General features: G+C 41.6%; 1 protein-coding gene across 1 annotated transcript in view; it reads left to right on the top strand.

The window, feature by feature from the left end:
* The window catches only part of LOC129705196 (diacylglycerol O-acyltransferase 1-like), an 83405-nt gene that overhangs the window by 14609 nt on the left and 48966 nt on the right, over positions 1–19830 (top strand). Inside the window, exons 2-9 of the mRNA XM_055648657.1 lie at positions 786–873; positions 2161–2201; positions 6681–6766; positions 11524–11576; positions 14692–14797; positions 16828–16956; positions 17042–17137; positions 18142–18245. Of these exons, the coding sequence (XP_055504632.1) occupies positions 786–873; positions 2161–2201; positions 6681–6766; positions 11524–11576; positions 14692–14797; positions 16828–16956; positions 17042–17137; positions 18142–18245 (703 nt within the window). The remainder of the gene's footprint in view (positions 1–785; positions 874–2160; positions 2202–6680; positions 6767–11523; positions 11577–14691; positions 14798–16827; positions 16957–17041; positions 17138–18141; positions 18246–19830) is intronic.

Below are 19830 nucleotides of genomic sequence, written 5' to 3'. Positions count from 1 at the left end.
ATTGTTCACCAAACTGACATCTTTTTAAAATCTAACGTGCTGAAGCACGCTGGATGACGTCACAATGCCTCTGCTCCTCGAGGCAAGCTGTGCAAAATTATCAAAGCGCAGCCCCACCGTTTTCCACGAGCTGCGAGTTAAGAGGCCCAGCAGCCCCCCCCCCCCCCCAGGGCTCTGGATTGAAGCCGTTGAACATGTGCTCCAGTCGTGCAGCGCGCTCCGCTGGGTTCCTTCAAGTTCTACAACATGGCAGTGGCAGTCATTATCGCCGTGTGGGTGCGGACAAGCACCGTGGAAAAATGGCCGTGGCGGCCGTCACAGGGGATGACCTCCTCTCCGTCTCCCCCGACGATCATCTGTCTCGTTGGTGGGTGGGCTTACCCTCACGGAAGCCATGATTGGCCGGCCCTCAGCTGCTTTTCACCGTCCTCAGATCACTCCGTGCCTCGCTCTCCCCCCACCTCCCTCTCTACCTCCCTCCCCCTCCCTCTCCACCCCACCTTCCCCCCCCCCCCCCCCCCTCGCCTGCCCAGTCGGTTATGCGTGAGTGGATAGGGCGGGAGATGGGGTAAAAGGAGCGAGGGTTAATTATCAAGGGGGGGGGTGTTAGTGTGTGTGTGACGCCGAAGGCCGACCCCCCCCCCCCATAACCGCGCATTGAGGGGACGGTACCCAACGGGTCCCCCTTAATCTAGTTGCAATTAAATATATTAAAATGCAAAATACATAATAACAGTTGTAATAAGGTCATTTCAATTAGATTGGATTTCTGCTTTTTTATATAGTTGCCACAAAGCACGAGAATCTCTGTTAAGTTCCTCCAGTGGATTTCTTAACTACCGTGGGATTTTGAATTGGGCTGTGGTTGTGCTGGTAGGTACTATGCTCAGATCTAACTGAGTAAACAATAGTGAGAACTATAATTACATGCACTTACAGAGTTTTTATTTAGATTTAATACACTGTATATAGTTACAAATGGAAAAGAGCTTGCCAGAGACATCTACTTCTTGGTCCGTTTACAAAACAGTGTGGCCTGTAAAAGGTGGCTAGGTTTCAGGTGGCAGAACCCAACATTTTACCCTAGCAATGTCATGATGATCTAGTTGGACTTGTTAGGTTCTCATTGGGGTGTCAGGTTGGCTGATCCTTTGCATTCAGTAAAATTACATTTTTAGCAGGCGAGGACGGCAGATATTGTGGCTACAATGATTCAACACAATACTTTAAAAACATGTGCACATTCAAATTCTATGAACTTCCAGCTACCTAAAGTTGATATAGCGAGCAAATTAGACATGAACTGATTTTTGCTGAATACTAATAACAGCAGGCGGATATGGAGAGGATGTTTCCACAAGTGGGAGAGTTTAGAACTAGAGATCATCGGCTCTGAATTAAAGGATGTTCCTTTAGGAAGAAGATTCTGCTTCTATCACTTATGAACTTATGAACCAAAATGTACCCCAAAATCAAAAACTGAAATATTCACGCCATAACTTGATATCAAGATATGTTCATGATATGAATTGTGATATTAACCTCAGGTTACCTCTATGTTATTGACATTGAGTGTCTTGAAATCAAATGAACAGACCAAAGATGTTTTTTAAAAACTGATTGTTTAATTATATTTAAACAGGTTCAGTTGCTGTGGAATTGGATTTTAATGATGTACAATGAATGACTTGTAAGGTGGGTAGGCATGGGTGACAATCATTTGGTAAACAATGATCTTTTAGATTTAGAAGAGTTATATTTTTCAGGTTTTTTGACGCAGTGCAGTAGTAATTCAAGTATTTAAAAATACCCAAAAGAGAACTCATTAATTTCTTGATATTACGAATTGTAATATTCCAGAAGAAATTATTGGTATTCAAGAAATATCAGATATCTCTAAACCGATACTGAAGGAGTATCCCAAAAGTAAGGGAAAATATCACTCGCAACCTGCAATCATTTGTAAACCGAGAGTATTTAACTATGAATACACGAATGATGTATTTCCTACTAATTGGTACAATTATTTCTGTATGCCTACTGACAACTTATTGTATTGCTGTATGTGGTATTAAAGTGATTTAAGAAATTTAATATAAGATACAGCTTTCATTTTATTACATAAATACATTTATGGTGATTACCTTATTTTCTTCGTAGGTTTTGACGCACACACAAATGGTTTTAGAAAATTTGATCACGTATGTATTGTACCTACAATTATCTAGGTTAAGACTATGAACATTAGTGATTTTTTAAATTGTTAAGCTTATCATTTGTAAATTGATTTTCTACTAATCCATGTATTTACATTTGATTGCTCTGTGAAAGCTTTGGCTAACGTAGACTGATCTCTCAAATATTGAGTTTTCTACCTTTGGCAGTTTCTAAATTGAATCATACATTTTTTAAGCCTTTAAAACTAACTTCTTAGTTCTAATCACTTATATATTTCCTATCCCAGAAAAAAGATTCAGTAACATTTGATTTTTGTGATGTCAAACTATGAAAGTTTGAGTGTCAGCTGTCAGCCACATGCAAACTAAACCCACCAAATTAATTAATTTAAAAATACCCCAGCAAGAAAATTTGTGCTGGAGCAATTATTTGAAGTGTAGCTCTTTTTTCCAAAAATGTAACCACAGCAAACCCTCATTATAACTGATCATAGGAAGGGGGAATTGGAGTTTGTTATTGCCGATTGACTGATATAACCAAGTACGGTATAATCATTGTACATAATTGAAACAGAACTGCAGATTGTAGTTAAAACAAAAAAGACACAAAGTGACGGAGTCACTCACAGATCAGGTAACATCTCTGGAGAACATGGGATAGGTGGCATCGGGAATCTTCTTCAGACTGTTTCAGTCTGTTGTGTCACTGTTGTGTTACTTTGTGTCATTTCACCTTGAAACTAGGTACCGATGCCATTAGTCTACACCAGTGAGCCCTTCACTGGTTCATGCAGCTGTAGCTGCGGCTCACGGTACAGCATTTGGGGACAGGGCTTTCTTCAGGACGCTGCCAATAGCAGGTCACCGTGGACCTCTATCCTCTTTCACCAGCTGCCGCTTCCAAGGTAGAGCATGTCGGCAACTTGGGGGGAGAATGAGGAGGAGGCTGCAGCGGTGGAGAGAGAGAGAGAGTGGGGGAGGGGGGGAGAGAGGCCAAGTGGACAGAGCGATGGAAGAAGGAGGAGGCAACTCCGGTTGAGCGGAGAGTAGACAAAACAATAGCTGACAGGAAGCTTCCGCAGGTGGGAGAGGACAAAGCCCCACGGAGACCGAGTATGTCTTATCGATGGCGGCGGCCTGAAGAAATGCTGTTCCCAGAGGTTATAACGTGAGAACAACAACAGCCATGTCAATGGACTGTGCGATGGGTGAAGAAGGGCTCATTGGAGCACCTTGCGAGTCGGGAGTGGCATCGGAAGCTGGGTTGGGGAGAACTTGTAAAAGTAAACAGGGTATTATAACTAAAAAAATATTGTACGATGAAAGTTAAGGTTTTCTTTTCTTTTAGGCTGTGGGCCGAGGAGCTTTTTCGTGCAGTTTCGTGATCCAACTCACGGAACTACATGAAATTTTCACATATTGTGTAAAAATATTATATAAATCATCCCTGAAACTCGTCAAGAACAAAACTTGCACATTTTTATTAAATTAGAGAAAAAACTTGACTGAGAGTGCTTCTACTGATGCCTGTTTTACTGGCGATTCCGATGAAAGTTCTTTGTTGTTCTGTGGATTACATGTCGTGGAAACTTGCAGCAGGGTAATTGAATTTAGTGGGAAAAGCATTAAGAAGTCTGAAGAATGTGCAGCTAAGTGGATAGAAGTGGAACAAAGCCTTGAAAGCAAAGTCCCTGCTGAGCTGCTGCAACACAAAGAGGACAGCCAATTTGTGAAACCAGTCAAACTTTGTGAATTAACTGGAACTGAAAGGTAAGATCTAAAGTCTGAATTTATGAAAATGAATCTGTATGGACTTTAATTAATTTAATTGCACTTTTTATAATGTGAAAAATGAGATTTGGAGGCTGCACATTCATCCATTCATTCACTCATTCATTCACTCATTCACTCCCTCATTCATTCACATAGAAATAGAAACATAGAAATTAGGTGCAGGAGTAGGCCATTCAGCCCTTCGAGCCTGCACCACCATTCAATATGATCATGGCTGATCATCCAACTCAGTATCCCGTACCTGCCTTCTCTCCATACCCTCTGATCCCCTTGGCCACAAGGGCCACATCTAACTCCCTCTTAAATATAGCCAATGAACTGGCCTCAACTACCCTCTGTGGCAGAGAGTTCCAGAGATTCACCACTCTGTGTGAAAATTATTCATGAAGTTGAGGGCCTAAACTATGTGTATCCATAACAAAGTAAATTAAACATTTCCACTAATGCCAGCTTGTTGAAGTCTAATAAGTTGTCTTTAACATCTATTCTCGGAGCTGCCTACGATAACTTACCGGGAAAAAGTGCTCGGACTGCGGGACCTATATGTAATTAACATAATGAAGCCGCGGTCTCAATTAAGAAGCGGCCGATTCGCGAATGGAGCCACGGAGTGTGTTTGGATCATCTCCGTGGGGGGAGGGGGGGGGGGGGGGGGGAAGGCTGTACATAGTGCCGTCCATAGCGACAGTTTCCAGGCCCCGACCACGGGAGAAAAACAGAGGAATTATTCACTGCACTTTATAGGCTTCCATTGGAGTGAGAAATGGTCAGAAATGGATGATGTTTATGTAGAAATTAATTGGTGTATGTGAACTTGAACGAACTAATTTATCTATGGTAGTAACAATGTTATTCTCATTAACATTAAGAAGAGGTTGAAATTTTATGAACTGAAGTCCATGCAGACTTAATGACTGAGATGGGGTTTTTTTGTAGCCTCTGCCTGACCCTCCACTTGACCTAACTTATCAATGGACTTATCAAAACTTATCAAATGACTTGGAATCTAAAGAAGAATATTCAGATGAAGATCAGACGTAATGTAAACAAATAAATTGGGGAAATAAATGATTTTATAAAGTTTTATTTTAATGTCGATCGTTTCACTGTTTATTTGGTCAAATTATTTAAACAATGAGTGAATTACTTATGATAATGGCATGCTGTTGAATGACAGTGCAACAGTCCACCCATCCACAAATACATACATACACACACACATCGACACACACATCCATCCATACGCACACTTCCATACATGCACACATACATCCGCACACATCCACACATCCATCCGCACGCAGACATACATGTACACATCCATGCACACACATACATCCACACACATACATCCACACATACATACATTCATACGCACACTTCCATACATGCACACACACACACACACATACATGCACACATACATCCACACACACACACATCCACACATCCATCCGCACGCAGACATACATGTACACATCCATGCACACACATACATCCACACTTACATCCACACATCCATCCATTCACACATACATACATCCACACAAACATACACACTTACATCCACAGATACACGTTTGACAGGTGTACACAGACAGACACACAAACTACAGATACTCAAGCAATGCAACACTTTTAGGGTTATTTTAGGTTAAAGGTAATATTTGCAAAGGCACCATTTGGGGGGGTCTCTGACATAAATGTAGGCTCATGTAGCTTAAAATGAGCATCAGAGCATTTGATTCTTGGTCAAGATGTGACATTTACATCAGAAATATGTCTTATTCTCTCTTACAGGTCTGTCACCCAGCCTGACACTGCCCCAGTCCCACTATGGCCATTACCCCCACTCTCCCCACTATGGCAGTCAGTGGGGTTCAGTAAACGGGGGAACCCAGAGGATCTGTCCTGACCCTTTAATTAGGCAGGTTCATGAGCCCTGAAAACCTGGGACCTTTGCTGCAGTCTCATTAAATTTCCTATTAAAGCGACTGGAAGATGCCTTGCAGGATTGTCCCCCAGCCTGGCACTGCCCCAGTCCCACTATGGCCATGACCCCCACTCTGCACACTGGCAGTCAGTGGGGTTCAGTAAAGGGAGGAACCCACAAGAACTGCCCTCACCCATTAATTAGGCTGGTTCAGGAGCAGGACCTCTGCGACAGTGTCATTAAAAAAACCTCACAATTATATTCATCATATTATTTTTATATAATATAATTATACTTAATTATATATAATTACAGTCATAGTTACAAGTCATATATAATATATATATATATATATATATATGTATAATAATATATATATATGTATAATAATATATATATAGGTATAATAATATATAGTTTAAATGGACTGCAACATGGAAATAGGCTGCCCATGGTGTAATATGGGCATTGGCCACTAGATGGCGCTTACTTCCCCGATCTCATTTTCTAATTAGTTTAAGTAATTAATGTGCAACTTTCGGCACTGACGAGTTATGACATCTTTCTCAATTATATTTCATCTAAATCTGTGGAAGATTTCATGTAGTTCCGTGACGTGGGTCACGAAAATCGATTTCTAGACATATTTTGGATGCTCGGCCCACAGCCTATTTTAGTATGTCAATGATAACATTTTTTTCAACTTTGTCTCAATGAACATTGTTTAGTTTGTAGGTTCGGGTGTGATATTAATGACAACTAAAGTATCTACACAGGTATGGAATTCTTGTGGATCCAGTTCAGATTATTGCATTTGCTTTGAGTGACCCCAACACTTGGCCAGGGTCATATCTGATTATTGGTGAGTGGAACCACTTGGATTAAAATAGTTGCTAAATTACATTTTATTTTCATTGAATTTGAATGTCTTCAATGCTCTTGCATCTAATGATTTTAAAGATATATCATTTAAAAAAAATTGTTAGTGATATTTACAAACTTGCTTCATGTAGCATAAATGTAAACAAAATTAAAATCCTATTCAGTCATTCAGCAAAGCTATATTTCTAATATTTCAATATTGAACAAATTATTTAGATAATTAAAGGCATAAATCACCTTAAGCAGAGATAAAGTATTTCCTGAAAAATACACATTCGTCATTGTGCTCTGTTACTGATCTCATTATGATTACCCATTCTGTGCAAAACTATTTATTTACAATCCACTTTAATTAGTTGTAAATGGCACCAAGTGATGCTTCCAATGTCATAATTTGCAGTGTCTACATAAAACCTTTCATATTGTAAATTACTTTAGTTCATCAAGTGAAGTCATAAAGACATTTCCATTACTGAAATGGAATGGGATTTCCAGTATATTTTTTGGGGGGGGGATTTATTCCAAAAAATCCCATTTATTTTTATTTTTTTTAAATAAAAAAATATTTTTTGGGATATGACTTTCTGGTGCTAATGAGATTTTATTTCCATGTAATGGATATGATTTTCATGTTCTTGCCTGCAGTAATGGAAATTTGGGTAATGCAGTTCAGTGAAAGGTTAAAAAACAAGACACGGTTAAGTGATATTTCCCCCTGTTCCAGTTGAGGAATCCAAGTCGGGACCGAGATTCTTTCATACAATTGAAATGGAATATAGTGTTTAGTTTTTTGATACACTGCCTTAGGAAAGATGTATTTATCACTGAAGGGACCCAGTGCAGGCTCACCAGAATTGAACCAGAATCAAAAGATTAAAGTAGAAAGATGGGTTTCAAAACTTGGGGTGTATTGTCTTTAGTTAACCAATCAGATGTTGATTTAATCAAGCTGTTAAAATAATAAACACATTCATTAAGACAAATATTTAAAAGTAGTATATGTTAGGGGAATTGCAGACAGAAAGGCTGACAGAAGTTACAGCAAAATATAGATCATCTGCAGAAATGGGTGGAGAAATGGCAGATTCCAAGCAAGTGGGAGGTGTTGCACTTTGAGAGGTTAATGTAAGGGGAGAGTATACAATTAATGGCCATACCCTTTACAGCATTGGGGTCTTCAAGTTCATAGCTCACTGAAGGTGGAAGCAAAAGTAGATAGAGTGGTAAAGAAGACATATGGTATGCTTGCATTCATTGCTGAGGCATTGAGTATAAGACTTAGAAAATCATGATGCAGCTCTATCAGAATTTGGTTAGGCCACATTTGGAGTATTGCGTGCATTTCTGGTTTGCAGAAAGGATGTGAAGGTTTTGGAGAGGGTGCAGAGGAGGTTTACCAGAATGCTTCCTGGATTAGATCGCAGGGAGAGGTCAGATAACTGTGGATTGTTTACTCTGGAAAATTGGAGGTTGAGGGGAGACGATAGAAGTATATAAAATCATGAGATTGTGGACAGTCACAACCTTTTTCCCAGGGTGGAAATGTTCAACACTAGAGGGCATAGCTATAAGGTGAGAACTGGACAGTTTAACGGAGATGTGCAGGAGCACGTTTCTTATACAGAGAGTGGTGGTGGGGGAAGCAGATACGATAGTAGAATTTCAGAGGACATAGAAGTGCAAGGAATAGAGGGATATGGATCATGTACACGCAGATAAGATCAGTTTAGCTTGACACTGTGTTCGACACAAACATTGTGGGCCGAATAGCCTGTTTTTGTGCTGTACTGTTCCGTGATCTGATGTAAATAGTAGTGTTTCCCAGGATTTGTATTGGGATGTCATTCTTTTTACATAAATTATTTGGGTTTAAACTTTGAGTGAATAATATTAACAGTTGATAGCAAAAATGAAGGGTATTCTATTAAAATATATGGAAAGACAGAACATCATTGATTGTGTACAGAAACGGGAACATTTTGGAAAGCAAAGTCCAATACAAGTCAATGCTAATTGTCGTACCATTTAAAAATAATAGAAAATTTATCTATCTTTTTTTAGACCACCTTACTCAAAATTGTCCTGTGGTGTGTTTTAATCACGTTTCGTTCAGATTGATGTTATATTTTACAAGTTATTCATATTTTCAACTTTACAAAACCCCACTTTGAGAAAAATCACTTGAACTTGCAGTGGCAGTTAGCAGGGTATGATGTCACAATGGGATCTAATTTACATAAATTGGCCATCAGCAGTGCTTCACCCCACAATGATGTCCAGGGGGTAGGGAGGGGAGAGGGATTATGGAGGGAGGGAGTGACTGACTGACTGAGGGTAGGGAGTGACTGAAGGTAGGGGAAAGGAGAGGGACGGGGGGAGGATGAGAGGGGGAGAAGAGGGAGGGTGAAGAGGGGGGGAGTGATGGGGAATGAGGGCAAATGAGCTGCACCTGCACAGTTGGGGGCTATGGTGGAATATTGCATTGGGGGAACGGGTTGCGTTGGGAGAACGGGTGAGTGGTGGAACGGGTTGCGTTGGGGGAACGGGTGAGTGGTGGAATATTGCGTTGGGAGAATGGAGGATATTGTGTCGGGGGAACGGGGCCCAAAAGATTGATGCTATATTTTACGTTATTCACATTTTGAACGTTAAAAATGTAATTTCTCACTTTAAAAAATTCAATTCTCTCGCCCGTTACAAAGTTACAAAGTCAGGGCACTGAGTCCTGTCATTTGAAACATAGTAACGGGCAGGGCAAGGGAATTTGATTTTTTAAGCTTAAAAAGAGGGAGGGTGAAAAGGAGGGGCAGGGAGTGCTGGGGGGATCAGGGGAAATGAGCCGCGCCTGCGCAGTTGGGGGCTATGGGTGAGTGGTGGAATATTGCGTTGTGGAAACGGGTTGCATTGGGGGAGCGGGTGAGTGGTGAAATATTGCGTTGGGGAACGGGTTGCCTTGGGGGCCAGGCTTCCCGTGTGACAGGGACCCAAAGGGTCTTACTTGGTCTAGTATATATTCGTTTGTTCGTTTGTCTGTATATATGTATGTGTGTTCCCGAAACTCTGCCAAAACGGTACACAATAGCGCTACAATTTTTGGCCCACCTTACTCACCATTGTCCTGCGATGTAAATTAAACAAGTTTAGTTCACATTGCCTGTGCCTGCGCAGTTTGGGGAGGTCCGTCAGTCCCGCACGTTCGCAGTGGGCCCGGTATCCGAGCTGCGGTGGGTACGGGGGCGGGGGAGGCTGTGCCGGTAACCCGGGGCCTGGGCACTGGGGCTGGGTCAGAGGGCGGCAACGCTGCTGCTCCGGGCCCGCGGGGAGGGAGATGCACGGAACCCGGGGCAAGGACTAGGACGCAGCCTCGGCCTCTCCCTCTCCCGGCTCCATGCCTCTTGGCCCATCCCCCCCCCCCACAGCCCCCTGCCTCAAATACAAATTCCCTGCAATACAAGAATGAATAAAGACATTGAGGAGGTAGCTTCTGGAGTACTGTTCTGTTGTATGCCATAAAGATAAATGCTGGAGACAAATAATTCTCAATAGGGATGAAGGTTTGCAGCTTAATGCAAACAATCTATTCTACTGCTCTTTGAAGAAAAAGGTTATGGAAAATCTAAAGAACCTGTTCAAATTGTGAAAGTTAGAGGATAAACACAGGTAGTTCTGCTATAACATGTCTTTCCACAAAATAATTAGGAATTAATGATTTAGGGAACATTTTTTTTGCATTCCACAGGTCTAATTGGTTTCAGTGCAATTTTATTTGGGAACGAGAGAACAAATTGAATGGTACTTTGGAAATTGAAAGCAGAAAAAATGCTGTCTTGGCGGGAAAAATATATTTCCATGTGGCATCCCCTCAGTAATCAGACGCCATTGTCTCTTAAGAACACAGCTGCTACTTTCACCATGGGAAGCAATTGAAATTAGCAAGCAATCACTTTTAGACAATTGACAATAGGGTGCAGGAGTAGGCCATTCAGCCCTTCGCCAGCACCGCCATTCACTTTCATGGCTGATCATCCACAATCGGTATCCCATTCCTGCCTTCTCCCCATATACCCTGACTCCACTATCTTTAAGATCTAACTCTCTTATGAAAGCATCCAGAGAATTGGCCTCCACTGAGGCAGAGAATTCCACAGATTCACAACCCTCTGTTAGAAAATGTTTTTCCTCATCTCCGTTCTAAATGGCTTGCCCTTTATTCTTAAACTGTGGCCCCTGGTTCTGGACTTCCCCAACATCGGGAACACTTTTGTTGCAAAAATAAAATTACAACTATTGAAAAGAGATTTATTTTCATAAAACTTGTCTGGCAAAAATAACTTTGCTATTATGAGTCTGAAACTGTCTAGCCCCTAACCCCATTTAAACAAATGTTCTTATAACATGAGCATCTTTAGGAATACAACTATTGTGTTATAACAGAACAACTTGTATAACAAAAATTATTTCCATTGATTAATAAATTAATAACAAGGCTTTTATCTGGATTATATGACAGGCATATCACGACAAAACAATTGAACTAACGAGATAACAAGATTAAATATAATTAAGAGGTTGTAAAGAGGATTTCTTTAGTAAAGGCACTTAAAAATGATGGAAGATTAAGTATAAATTGATTAACATCATTAAATGTTAGTGTGATGCAGTCAGTCCAGTTAAATAATAGTTGCAATTATATAAAACTTGTATCAAGTCAGCAGTGTGACTGTTTCTCTTTTTCAGTGTCAAGTGTATTTATCCTTATTGCTCTTCATATCGAAAGATCGCTGTCAGCGGTAGGTGTATTTCACGTTATTTTATAAAGGTGTTATTTTCTACAAAGCTGAAACAGAATGAATTTTAATAGAGATGCCAAATAATTTATGCTGATAATCAATATAAATATATAGAATAGAAACATAGAAAATAAGTGCAGGAGGAGGCCATTCGGCTCTTCGAGCCAACAACGCCATTCATTGTCATCATGGCTGATCGTCCCCAATCAATAACCCGTGCCTGCCTTCTCCCCATAATCCCTTGATTCCACTAGCCTCTGGAGCTCTATCTAACCCTCTCTTAAATCCATCCAGTGATTTGGCCTTCTCTGCCCTCTGTGTAAGGGAATTCCACAAATTCACAACTCTCTGGGTGAAAAAGGTTTTTCTCACCTCAGCCTTAAATGGCCTCCCCTTTATTCTAGGACTGTGGCCCCTGGTTCTGGACTCGCCCAACATTGGGACCATTTTTCCTGCATGTAGCTTGTCCAGTCTTTTTATAATTTTGTATGTTTCTATAAGATCCCCCCTCATCCATCTAAACTCCAGTGAATACAAGCCTAGTCTTTTCAATCTTTCTTCATATGACAGTGCTGCCATCACAGGGTTCAATCCCGTGAACCTACGCTGCACTGCCTCAATCACAAGGATGCCCTTCCTCAAATTAGGAGACCAAAACTGTACACAATACTCCACATGTGGTCTTACCAGAGCCCTATACAACTGCAGAAGAACCTCTCTACTTCTACACTGAAATCCTCTTGTTATGAAGGCCAACATTCCATTAGTATTCTCCTGTACCTTCACGGCAACTTTCAGTGACAAGGACAAGGACACCCATGTCTCGCTGTACCTCCCCTTACCTAACCTAATCCCATTGAGATAATAATCTGCCCCCTTGTTTTTGCCACCAAAGTGGATAACCTCACATTTATCTATATTATACTGCATCTGCCACACATCAGCCCATTCACTCAACCTGTCCAGGTCACCCTGCAACCTCCTAACATCCTCTTCACAGTTCACACTGCCACCCAGCTTTATGTCATCCGCAAACTTGCTAGTGTTGTTCCTAATTCCCTCTTCCAAATCATTAATATATATGGTAAACAGTTGCGGCCCCACAACAGAGCCTTGCGGCACTCCACTCGCCACTGCCTGCCATTCTGAAAAGGACCCGTTCATCCTACACTTTGCTTCCTGTCTGCCAACCAATTTTCTATCCACGTCAACACCCTACCCCCAATACCATGTGCTCTAATTTTAGTCACCAATCTCCCGTGTGAGACCTTATCAAAGGCTTTCTGAAAGTCTAGATACACTACATCCACTGGCTCCCCTTCATCCATTTTACTTGCCGCATCCTCAAAAAATTCCAGAAGATTAGCCAAGCATGAGTTTCCTTTCACAAGTCCATGCTGACTTGGACAAATCCTTTTACTGCTATCCAAATGCCCCATTATTACCTCTTGCAAGGTTAAGAGGGAGGCATGGGACAGGTACAGGCAGCTGGGATCAAGTGTACCCCTGGAGGAGATTCGAGAACTAAAGGGCCTGTCCCACCAGCATGCGACTGCATGCGGCTAGCGCGACCTAACATGGTCGCTTGAGCCGTACGGCCTCGCTGGGCCGGTCCCACTTCGATCGCCGGAGCCGTATGGAGTTGTGCGGGGCTGGTCCCGACATCGCGTGGGGCTCAGAAAAACTGCCACTGTCCAAAAATTCCGCACGACAACGGCCTATCGGCCCGCAGCCAGTTTGAGGCCGTACGCAGCATCTCGACGGGCGTACGCAGCGTCTCGACGGGCGTACGCAGCGTCTTGACGGCGTACGCAGCGTCTTGACGGCGTACGCCTAGTGCGTGGCATTGCGCGATGACGTCACTGCCCGGAGTGTCGTTGCGCGATGACGTATGCAATCACATGCTGGTGGGACAGGCCCTTAAGAAGCAAACTAAAAAAGGAAATCAGAATGGCAAAATGGGACAGGAGATAGCTCTGGCAGATAGCATTAAGGATAATCCCAAGAGATTTTATGTACATAAAGGGAAAACGGGTAACCAGAGAGAGGGATAAAGGGAAAATGGGTAACCCTTAAGAATCAAAGTTGTCAGCTTTGTGTGGAGCCTCAGGAGATGGACAAGGTCCTCAGAGAATATCTCTATTTTTAGCATGGACAAAGGCAGGAGAACTAAGGAACTCAGGGCAGTCAATCGAAGTGTCTCGAGAGTAGTCAGTATTACGGCCGAAGAGGTGCTGAAGGTCCTGACACGTATGAAGTTAGAAAATGTCCCGGGCCGGATCAAATATTTCTGAGGATACTCGAGAGGAAATTGCAGGAGCTCTGGCTGAAATTTATAAGTTGTCATTAGACACAAGCGAGGTCCAGGAAGACTGGAGGGTGGCAAATGTTGTGCCTCTATTCAAGAAGGGCTGCAGGGAAAAGGCTGGGAACTATAGGCCAATGAGCTTAACATCTGTAGTTGGAAAGTTACGGAAGAGTATTCTGTGGGATAGGATATACATGCATGTTTCATAAATATGAGTTTTTTGAAGATGTGACCAAAAAGATTGATGAGGGCAGAGCTGTAGATGTATATATGAAGTGCAGCAAAGCATTTAACAAAGATCCACATGGTGGGCTGCTCTGAGTGGTTAGATCGCATGGGATCCAAGGAGAAATAGCTGAATAGATAGAAAATTGGCTTCACGGAAGGAAACAAAGAGTGATGGTAAAAGATTGCTTCTGGAGGCTTTTGATCGTTTTGGCTTTATTGCTAGTGCACTGAAGTAATTCAACAGATGACTTTGCATTGGAAATGTAATTGAAAACTTAATTTCAAATTAGCAATTATACAATTTTCAAAAATAACCAACTTATTTGTACTCATAGTATTATTCTATAAATTTTAACTGGATTACCATTACCCCATGGGTAAAGACATAGTGATTGCATGACTTTTCTATCAGTATATATCTAATGTATTGAGAGATTTTTATCTGCATACATTGATATGTTTCTTTAGATGATTATTTCTTTCCAGTTTACAATCATTTATTTGGAACTAACTACAGTTAGAAGATTTGGAAAAGTTAAAAATGTGGTCAAACTTAGCAGTTTTGTTTATGTACCGCAGCTTTCAATCAGTGAAAAAATGGGATACACTATGCAGATGATCAATCTTGGAGCAATTCTGTTTATTCCGCTATTTGTGCTTAAAGTGTTGACAACGTCTACTGCAGGTTAGAAATTCTGTTTTTTGTCTTTTAAATTTTATACCGTGGTTTCTAGGATTTCAAGTTTGCATTTCATTCCTTACCGCTTTTTCTCTCACTTGTTAGCTCTATCTATCTCTCATTTCTTCTCCTTGCTTGTTTTCTCTCTCTTCCTCATTTCTTTTTCTTGCTTATTTTCTATGTCTTATTTCATTCTCTTGCTTGTTTTCCCTTTCATTTATTTCTCATTTTTTTAATTAAATTTTACATATTTTGTAGCCATTGACAAAATATAGCCAATGAACTGGCCTCAACTACCTTCTGTGGCAGAGAATTCCAGAGATTCACCACTCTCTGTGTGAAAAATGTTTTTCTCATCTCGGTCCTAAAAGATTTTCCCCTTATCCTTAAACTGTGACCCCTTGTTCTGGACTTCCACAACATCGGGAACAATCTTCCTGCATCTAGCCTGTCCAAACCCTTAAGAATTTTGTAAGTTTCTATAAGATCCCCCCTCAATCTTCTAAATTTTAGCAAGTACAAGCCGAGTCTATCCAGTCTTTCTTCATATGAAAGTCCTCACATCCCAGTAATCAGTCTGGTGAACCTTCTCTGTACTCCCTCTACGGCAAGAATGTCTTTCCTCAGATTAGGCAGACCAAAACTGTACGCAATACTCCAGGTGTGGTCTCACCAAGACCCTGTACAACTGCAGTAGAACCTCCCTGCTCCTATACTCAAATCCTTTTGTTATGAATGCTAACATACCATTCGCTTTCTTCACTGCCTGCTGCACCTGCATGCCTACTTTCAATGACTGGTATACCATGACACCCAGGTCTCGTTGCATCTCTCCTTTTCCTAATCGGCCACCATTCAGATAATAGTCTACTTTCCTGTTTTTGCCATCAAGGTGGATAAGCTCACATTTATCCACATTATACTGCATCTGCCATGCATCTGCCCACTCACCCAGCCTATCCAAGTCGCCTTGCAGTCTCCTAGCATCCTCCTCACAGCTAATAGCTATCTGGACTACACTTCTTCCCACCCTGCTTCCTGCAAGGACTCCATCCCCTACTCCCAATTCCTCCGTCTACGCCGCATCTGCTCCACGGATGAGGTGTTCCACACCAGGACATCTGAAATGTCCTCATTATTCAGGGAACTGGGGTTCCCCTCCTCCACCATAGATGAGGCTCGCACCAGGGTCTCTTCCATACCCCGCAACACTGCTCTCTCTCCCCATCCCCCCCACTCGCAACAAGGGCAGAGTCCCCCTAGTCCTCACCTTTCACCCCACCAGCCGTCACATACAAAAAGTAATCCTCCGTCAGTTTCGCCACCTCCAACGTGACCCCACCACTCGCCACATCTTCCCATCTCCCCCCATATCTGCCTTCCGCAAAGACCGCTCCCTCCATAACTCCTTTGTCAATTCTTCCCTTCCCTCTCGTACCACCCCCTCCCCGGGCACTTTCCCTTTCAACCGCAAGAGATGCAACACTTGTCCCTTTACCTCCCCCCTCGACTCCGTTCAAGGACCCAAGCAATCGTTCCAGGTGCGACAGAGGTTTACCTGCATCTCCTCCAACCTCATCTATTGCATCCGCTGCTCTAGATGTCAGCAGATCTATATCGGTGAGACCAAGCGCAGGTTGGGCGATCGTTTCGCCGAACACCTCCGCTCGGTCCGCAATAACCAAGCTGACCTCCTGGTGGCTCAGCACTTCAACTCCCCCTCCCACTCCGTCTCCGACCTCTCTGTCCTGGGTCTCCTCCATGGCCACAGCGAGCAGCACCGGAAATTGGAGGAACAGCACCTCATATTCCGTTTGGGGAGTCTGCATCCTGGGGGCATGAACATCAAATTCTCCCAATTTTGTTAGTCCTTGCTGTCTCCTCCCCTTCCTCAGTCCCCCTGCTGTCTCCTCCCATCCCCCAGCCTTCGGGCTCCTCCTCCTTTTTGAGTTTCCTTTCTTGTCCCCGCCCCCGATCAGTCTGAAGAATTATATCACTGTTTTCCTTTCTCCCTTTTTAATTATTTATGCATGCAGTTGGATCAGCAATGGTATTAACATTGCACAGCATCATTTTCATGAAGTTGTACTCGTATCATGAGGTGAATAGGTGGCTTCGTGAAGAATGGGCTCCTTTAGGTCTAAAGTCAGCCATGAAACAGCCAGGTATCCTCACATTTAAATAATCTGAGGTCGTTTTATACATTATTTCTTTTTTTTTGTCATTTTAATACATCAAATATTTTTACAGGTATTACATCATGTGTATTTGAAAATAGAGAACGTAATGGTAATAGGACCAACCTTGATGAAGTAATTACTTATCCAGACAACCTGACAGTAAAAGGTATAGATTTTAACTGTGTTCTTTTTTGAAGCATGTAATGTAATGTAATTATTTAACTTGTTATTATCGAAAAGGAGAGGAATTATTTAATTCATTTACAACCCCATTTTCAATTTATATTGATTTAAATTTTCTTTTAGAGTTTTAAAAAGTTGTTTTTCAATGGTATAATAAAAATAGCACAGTCAAGAATAAGATAATAGAATTGCCTCTTCATTTTGAAGCCTAATCTGCAATTTTTTAAAAAGCATTCTTCTGATATGTTCAACGTACTGTGCTCAGTGAGAACAGTTCCAGTCATATTTTCTAAGAAGGGATTATTTTCAAAGTGGAGATCTGGAATCTTTGAACCTCTTGATGAAACTTGTTCTCTGTCCACCTGGAAAACTTCCCAAATAGATATGAAATATGTCTGTAATGGAAGGCTGGACATGGGCGTGTGAGCAGTGTTGCTTCCCTAGTCTGAGTGTAGCCAGTTCACAATTCTGGAGGATTCCATGGCGTACGTCAAAACCTTGTATTTGAAGTAATAACATTTAAATTAACAATTCCTGTCAGTCAGAGTACAAAATTATTACCACTCAATATATGACTTCACCCATCTGAGGAAGCCTTAAGTTTTAACTCCATCCTACTTTTCCTTCTTGTTACAAATGTGCGATAAAAACTAATCACATAAGAAGTAACTGCAGAGCAATTATTGTTCTTCTAGCTAGTTTGGCACATGTTCTTTTTGGTCTTTCACCTTGCACAAAATAGTTGTTGCAATTTTTTATGCTAGGATTTGAGTTAATGCCTTAATTAAAATTGGAAACAAAGAATCTTCTTAATATAGTATTGGCAGATTTAAATCACACTTGAAATTGATGCTATTAATTGTATGTTTCTCAATTTTTCATGCAGTGCTAGTATTCCTAGGAAGGTAAACTACACCTAATTTTAGGACATCTTTAATTGTTATCACTAATCAATGAAATTACATTTTTTGTGAATTTTCTTTTTAGATATTTACTATTTTTTGTTTGCTCCAACACTCTGTTATCAAATGAATTTCCCAAGATCCGCAAGAATACGCATACGTTTCCTTCTGCGACGCCTATTTGAAATGGTAAGCGGTTGAATGCATTACTCTGGAACATCAAATGTAGACATTTTTTTCTTGAGGCCTCTAGCATTGTGTTCCACATGTTGCTGTGAAGGTGGGTAGATAAGATGTAAGGTTTTTTTAAGCTGATGTACAGTGAACAACTGCAATTCGGTGTAAACAAGTTACAATTACAGTGTAAACAGTCTGTAGGGAAACTCCCTTTAATTTTACAATTTTACCTTATCAATCATAAAGATACACTTGATTTCACAATCAACTCTTATCGCATGCCACAAATATGAAATAATTTTGGGAAACACTTGATTTTATGCCAAGTAATCAACCATTCTTTAGTCATGCTCACAGAAACAAGCTGATCTTGCACTTCTATATAAGATTCTCATTTAAATATTTTAGTGTTACTTCCACTGGTTATTGTGCGACAACTTGAGTGTTGCATAGTCCATTCACTGGTATATTAAGCATTGGGAAATGAAAGGTGAACTGACTGCTTGCTTTGTGCTGTAATTATTTTCATTCAATGTCAATTAAGTTACAATGACGGATTTAGTTATGGAAAGAGGAATGTAATTGGACTATCAGCATTGCTGTAGATCAACTTGAAGGGTGGAATAATCTCCTGTGGTGTAACAATTCTATAATTCTAATTCTCTGGGTTTTATGAGAAGCATTGGAATATTCTAGTGCATGACTTCAAAACCTCTTCCCATTCCCACACCATCCTAACCTGTCTGTTCTCGGTCTTCTTCACTGTCAGGGTGAGGCCCAGTGCAAACTAGAAGAATAACACCTCATATTCCACCTGGGTATCTACAGCATGGTGGCATGAAACTGGTGTGTTTCTTCCACTCTGCCTATTCTCTCTCCTTGCGATCCTCCCATATTTGTCCCACTCCCCCCTCCAGACCCCATCTCCTACCTTGTCCCTCTCCCCCTCCTTGTTCTCCACCCACTGTGCACATATTCTCTCCTCCACTCCCTCCCCCACCACACCTACCATCTGGTTCTGATTTCATCTGAAATTCACATTTATTGTAGTCGTTCCCTTCCTCACATCAGATTCATGCGCTGGTAGATTTTGTGCTCCTATTTATCACCCATCAGTAGCTGTCTCCATCTGATCCCACCTCTCCACTTCCTAGCTCCATCAGCCTCTTTTATTTTTTGGCTACCTCCAGGTATCATGCCTTACCCCTCTCTCCCAACACTACCCCATCTCTCTCTTACCTGACAACCTGCTACACCTCTGTCTACCAATCACCTTTGGCTCCTATCTCACCTATGTATCTCACTATTTTCCCTTTCTTCATACAGGCCGTCTCCCCTCTCCAATGTCAGTCCTGATGCAAGGTTTTGACTCAAAAAGTCTCCCATCCCTCCCCCCCCCCCCCCCCCCCCCCCCAACAGATGCTGTTCAACCAAATGTGTTCCTTCAGCTGATTGATTGTTGTAATGGTTACGCTTAGTTGGCTCTTTTGGGCAGATCACGTTGTTCACTTGCCCAATACCTAACTCTTGTGTATTGTCACTGGAAGAAATCACCAGTTGGACAGAAGAAAAGATTCAAGGATGTGCTCAAAATCTT

The sequence above is a fragment of the Leucoraja erinacea genome, chromosome 17 (assembly GCF_028641065.1).
Source record: "Leucoraja erinacea ecotype New England chromosome 17, Leri_hhj_1, whole genome shotgun sequence".
Taxonomy (NCBI): Eukaryota; Metazoa; Chordata; class Chondrichthyes; order Rajiformes; family Rajidae; genus Leucoraja; species Leucoraja erinaceus.
The sequence above is the reverse complement of the archived record's forward strand: the minus strand, read 5'-3'. Positions and strand labels throughout refer to the sequence as shown.